Source organism: Drosophila navojoa, unplaced genomic scaffold, assembly GCF_054131105.1.
Source record: "Drosophila navojoa isolate 15081-1374.11 unplaced genomic scaffold, UAZ_NAV_1.0 NAV_Backbone_131, whole genome shotgun sequence".
NCBI classification, from domain to species: Eukaryota; Metazoa; Arthropoda; class Insecta; order Diptera; family Drosophilidae; genus Drosophila; species Drosophila navojoa.
In genome coordinates this window covers 36528-42613 of record NW_028301763.1, presented here as the reverse complement: position 1 = coordinate 42613, position 6086 = coordinate 36528, and the positions used below count along the sequence as shown (strand labels likewise).

Here is a 6086-nt window from a genome sequence, read left to right as displayed (position 1 = left end):
AGCAAATTCAACTCTTGACACGCTGCACGAAATGTGGGGCACACAATACGAACAGTTCGTAGTGATTGGGCACGACGCTGTGAAATATACTCTCTGACCGTTTTTTAGATGCACCCCCAAATGTACAACAGTGGGATAACGTTCGTGAATAGGGAATGAAAATATACGCCAAATAGCTTCATTGCAGTTCACATATCCACCAACTTGATAGCGCGTGATCCATCATCGGGCGATCGACGCCGATACAACGGATAACCATCGTTGCCTGTAATGGTCTCTGCCGTAAATTTTCGCGGATACCGTTTGGAACACTTGCCGTCGACCATGCACGGTGATTGACGGTTGATATTGCCACATGGTCCATGAATCATATTCGTGATTACAACATCATGTAGGTCTGGATCGGTTTCAGGAGCAGGAATTTCCTCACATATGATGTCATCTATTTGATCTGGCCGAATTCTGTCTACTAACCAAATTAGAATATGAACATGTGGTAGGCCCCGTTTTTGCCATTCGACTGAATACATCCAGCATCGAGTTTTCTTAAAGACGTGTTGCTTAACAATGTAATTTATTAGTGACCGAATTTTTTGCTTGAAAACCCGTGCGGTTATGTCGTGTCGATCACTTGATGTTTGTCCGGGAAGCATCAATTGAATAATTTCCATCCATTTCGGATTACAAGTAAATGTAATGATATTGCCAACCATAATGATCTGGCCGACCATAATGACGAACATATGTCATTGCATCTTGCGCATATTCATGCATATGACGCGGGCTACCTGTGTATGTCGCTGGTAAAATAGTCAATCGACAAACATTTTCAGTATCTCCTTCTGTGATTATTGCAGCGCGTAAATGAATATATTCTTCCGAACGCAATTTAGCTTGATTCAAACGGATGAAAGTCAGGCGCTCCATTTCGATTTTCACGTACATGTCAACGCAGTATTGTTGAAACTGTCGACGAAATCGCAACAAATAACTGTCAGAATTTTCACGAATCATCAAACGATTTTCGTAATAATTCATCTTGGCAGTTTCCTCACCTGAAACAAATACAGTAAAAATTGTATTTTAGAACCTCTAATAGGTTTTCGACTCTTACCAAAAGCAAACAGAATGAAATGTATATAAAGTTAAAATAAAAACAATGATTTTACCATTCAATGGATTAATCATTTTGATATTAAAGTGATATCCATCGTCTCCTTGCCAAAACATCAGCGGGTATTGTAAAGCGTCATATGAACGGTGCGTTTCAGATATTCTTTCTAGTTGCCCAGTACTGCGTCGTGTAAGCACAATATCGCGTGCTTCTAAGCTTTCACCAACAATCAGGATTGCCACTTCATCGATTGCTGAAGCATTAAATGTGCGTTCATATGTTCCAGCTGGTCTTTTATCTGCTTTGATTACTACTTTATAGTCATCTCTTGGCATGCGCTCTAAAGCAGTCTTGAACAGCTTGACCAATGCATGATGTTCATGAAGCATTTGCTGCAAATCTTGGAGAATTGCTCTTTTCATAGCTGTGTTGATTTCTTGACGCCGGTCAATTTGTTCTTCCATATTGCCCATGAAGTATATTTGCATCTTCAATAGGTTGCAATGATCCAAAGCGATGGCAAATCTGGCCCTGAATCATTAAATTCAAAGCCATGGTTATGGTTAGATTTACAAACACTTTTTACAGAAATCTAACAAACTTTATTATTCTTTATTTTTTTTATATTTTTTTCTTTTAAAAGTTGAAAATAAAATTAACGTAAATTACCTTAAATGTCGGATTATATCCGTCTCCAATAATTTCCGCCCCAAATGAAATCATTTGGAAGCAGACATTGTATTTTTGAGTGTTCGCTAGAAAATGTCGTGATTCTAGTGTTTCGCCATAAAGCAGGGAACGCAATGGCTCTGGTGGCGGGACCACTAATGGCAATGTCACTTTACCACTAAGGCAGCACAAACCGGGCGTTTCACCAGCAAACTTCAATGCACCACAATGCTGGCAAACAACGTCCATTGGACCAATGCATTGGAATGCAAACGAAACGATGCAAGCTGTAGTCAATGGTGCAATCATATCGAAACGCTGGTCGGTTCAAATCAGACTGACTGTGACTACATTTGTTTATTTACTTCTATATAATTGTATAATATGAGTGCAGGACCGAAAACTGTCACTGTTATCAAGCCAACTGAGTATCAATAGAAATTCGAATCTTTAGGGAAAAAAACGCGTTTTCGTGAAATTTTTTTCAGTATTTTTAAGATCTACTATCCTACTCGTAGCGGAGACAAATCCAACAACTCAAAAACCATGAAAATTGGTCCAGCAGATCTCGAGTTACAAGTGCTGGAAAACTTTTCACAACTCTCTTTTATATATATAAGATTGTAAAACAGTCTTTTTAAGTGTTTATTCTTGGGCGTGTATGGTTTTTTTCACTGTTTCTTTTTTTTTTTTTTTGTGCAATTTAGCAGTAGTGGGGTTAAATCCAGATTTTATTCACGGCATTTTGCAATTTATATGTTTTTTTTATTTTATTTTTCTTCCCCGCCTGCCGATGAAGTGCCTCCGGCCTCTAGATCCGGTTGCTCTGGTCGATCCACGTGATATAATGGGGGACCAAGAAAATTTTAAAAGAGCACGTGTCTAGGGCAGGTCTTAGATTTTTCGCCGTGCCCCAATTCGACACGGGCGCAAAGAAAAATTTGTTGCTGAGCTATAGAAAAAAACAAGGGTTGCTTTATCTCGCTAATATACCACAAGTTAATCTTCATACCTTTAGTATATATACATATGTATATGTAGTAACTAGACTTATTTTTAAGTCGCAACGTGGAGATAATTTTTTTGAAAAGAACTAAATTTTGCACTTTTGCTTCTTATATAGCTTTAAGTAGATAAAAGCTTTAGGGTTTTACTGCCCCTAAAGTTGGCTGCACTGACAATTGTCGCTGCTGAATTCGCGCAGCGCGACAAGATCAGCTGTTGCGCGTGCGCGACAACTTTTTCGGAACCCACCGAAAGCTCTAAATGCAGCTCTGCAAGCCATGAAAAGGTTCGGTGTACCTTTCTTTTGTTATTTTATTAAACCTTTATTTATTTATTTATTTTTTTTTTTATCGGCTTGCGACCATTACATGTTTGCCATTTTTGAAATATTCGTAGTCACTTTTAATTTTCCTAAATTTTTAATAAACTCGTCCAGGTTTAGTACAATGTTAAAACAACAAATATTTTTAAAATTTATTTTCTATTTCTTAATGAGAACAAAAAATTCACGATCGCTCACGTAGTAGTGCTTCTTTCTGGGGCTTTTAGTAAATTGGGTAGGTCGTCCTTCCTTCCTTCCTTCTTTCTTAATGGTTTTTAGGTTGGTCACAGATTTCAGATTTGGTTTCGTTTTTGGTTTGATAATTTTTTAATGGTTTGGACACAGACTTTTGTTGTTTACTTTGAGTTGTTTGATTTGGTATTTTTCGTTTATCATTCTTTGTGTGATTAAACGATTCCTTATTGTGCAACTTTTGTTAACGTTGTTTTTTTTTTTTTTTTGTTTTAATAAGCACAATTGTTTTGTTCTTTTATCAAAACTTTTTAATGCACTTCTTGATTGAGTTCTAGAATCCTTTTGTTTCTTGTTTGGTTAAATGTTTAACACTTTTTAGTTCACTTTTAAAGTTCGGCGGCGTACGATTACATTAAAAGGTTTTCATGTTCTTTCAATGTGTTTTCTTATTTAACATATGCCCCACGTTGGGCGCCAATTAATCTTCTTGCCTTTGCAAGTTGATAAAAAAAATATTTTTTTATTTTGTGAACGGTTTGTTTTTTTATTAAACTCCAAAATCGAACTGATTACAATATATAATCTTATGCTGCAAGTCATCTAATGCTTATGCTAAAGCTTCCCTTATTAAAGCTCAAAGCTAAAAAGCTCCCAAGATTGGCTTACGTGATTTTATATGGGAATTGTGAAATTAAGAATTGTTAACATTAAAGCTGGGTTGCGCAGGGAAATCTTATGTTTATATTGAGGCTAAAACTGCTTACTCTGTGGAAGTGCAAGAAGTTTTTATGTCTGGGCTGAGTGGCGTGATACTATAGAGTGAATTATGTTATTTGAAAGCTGTTTACATTTGTCATAAGATTTGCCTGAGCTGCGTGGTGATAACTTGCACGTATTAATGTATATGAACGTACGTATTTGCTGTGCGTTTATATGCATATACGTGCATAGACATGTTGCTCCACATAGCGACGCGAATACTGTAGGAGCGACCTTCGCGCTGGAAAGGGAATCAAAGTCCTGTTAGAGGTGGTCTCTTTCGCTCCTTCCTGCAGATTCAGCAATGGGTTCGTGTCGCACGCACGACGATCATCGGTGACCGTTAGCCGAGGTGCCGTTCGTGCCGGGTGATAGTAGTGGACACTTTCACTCGCAGGGGCCTGTGGCTGGGCTATAAATGGCCACCGGCGGCTCCATACGGGATGAGAATATGATTAAAGAGTGAAAAGTGATTAGTGAAAGTCAGCGCGAGTGGTAAAGCAGGACTCCCAGGACTTCAAAGGACAGCAAGGACATCGTGGGAACAGCAAGGACATCCAGTGGGAATCCTTGCGACAAAGAAAGAGGCAACCAGCATCATCAGCGGCACCGATCAGGACATCGGCGCACATCAGCGGCTTTAACGAGGCCTGCACATCTGAGTAAGTTCACGTAGCCGTGCGCAAGAGAACTGTCTGTGAGTGAAACGAAGCTAGTGTTATGCTGTGAGCGAGTGGGATAGTAGGAGAGGCCTGTATATCTGGCGTTTCCCGAATCGTCTTGGTGAATTAGCGTGTTTTAGCACAACACTCTCCCAGCCGGAGTGCGTTGAACCAGCGCTCAGTAGGTGTGGTTCGCTAAAGCAAACCAGCGAACCAGCATAAATTTAAGTGACGTGTACATTTCAAACTTATTCAAGAGAATATAAATTTACGCTATAAAACCTAAATTCACAAGCGACTAATTAATATCGCAGGGGCTTCAACAAATAAATTTGTTGGCAAGAATCCACAGTCAGCTGAAACTAGCCCAGCTAAGACTCGGGATAAACCGAGCGTTCGTTACAAGTTTCAGATTATAACAGATAAAAAATATTTTGCTCGACCCAACTGATCAAGAATATCGTCAATTTCGGGGAGTGGAAATTTATCGGACAACAATTTTTTATTTATTTGGTGATAGTCAACTACTAATCTCCATTTTTTTTCTTCAGTGCCCGGAAGGGCCATTTTGGGAACTAATAAAAGTGGGCTATTATAGGATGAAGCAGACGGTTCAACAATATTCTGCTCATTTAGCTTTCCAACTTGACGCTGGATTTCTTCTATTTGGCTATGCGGACATAGATAATTTTTTACGTATAACCGTATCGTCTTTAAGTCTCAATTTTTGTTTATAAAAGTTGTTTGTTGGGATTGGTTCGGTTTCGATTCCGAAAACATTACTATATTCGGTGCATATTTTCTCAAGTTTTTCTTTAAATAAAGGTGGAAAATTCTTCTTTAATTTGTTATGTACGGACTCTGTTCTATTATCTTTGGAATTTTGAACTACATTGTAGTTCAAAAGTGATTCAAATTTCAATTTATTTATGTTTACTATTTGGTATGTACGCGTGTCAATCAAAAATGTTATTTTTTTATTTGATGCAGCATTTTTAAATGATACGAAGATATTTAGACTTAAATTGACGGTAAATATTGTTTTATTTAACCCTGAGTATCTGGAGGTGTTTGGGAGTTTCCCGAAGCTTGCTGGACAATTCTTACGCCATTGGTTTGGCCTCGAGTCGAGTTGCTACGGCCTCTAAAGTTGCCTCTATATCGGCCCTGTCCTCTACTATATGTGTTGTTATATTGGTAACCATTATTGTGGTTATTACCTCGACTGTGGTATTTCCCACGGTTACACCTGTTGTTTATACCCTGAACCCATTGAAAATGGGAAATCAGGGTATAATTGTTTTGTTGAAATGTAACAGGCAGAAGGAGGCGTGGCAGACCCCACAAAGTATATATATTC

At 38.3% G+C, this 6086-nt stretch overlaps 1 protein-coding gene across 1 annotated transcript; it reads right to left on the bottom strand.

Moving 5' to 3' along the window:
- Positions 1–249: 249 nt before the first annotated feature.
- On the bottom strand, positions 250–2063 carry LOC115565616 (uncharacterized). Its single transcript, XM_089265202.1, has 3 exons — positions 1784–2063; positions 1170–1714; positions 250–1055 (listed from the first exon to the last, which is right to left on the bottom strand). Exons 2-3 carry the CDS (start codon positions 1600–1602, stop codon positions 682–684), a joined length of 807 nt encoding a protein of 268 aa, XP_089121328.1. The 5' UTR covers positions 1603–1714; positions 1784–2063; the 3' UTR covers positions 250–681.
- Between the last annotated feature and the right edge of the window lie 4023 nt (positions 2064–6086).

Coding starts and splice junctions, on each gene's coding strand:
- LOC115565616 (XM_089265202.1), bottom strand. CDS start 1,602: ATGCAAATATACTTCATGGGCAATATGGAAGAACAAATTGACCGGCGT. Junction 1,056..1,169: donor AATGATTAATCCATTGAATG/GTAAAATCATTG, acceptor TATTTGTTTCAG/GTGAGGAAACTGCCAAGATG.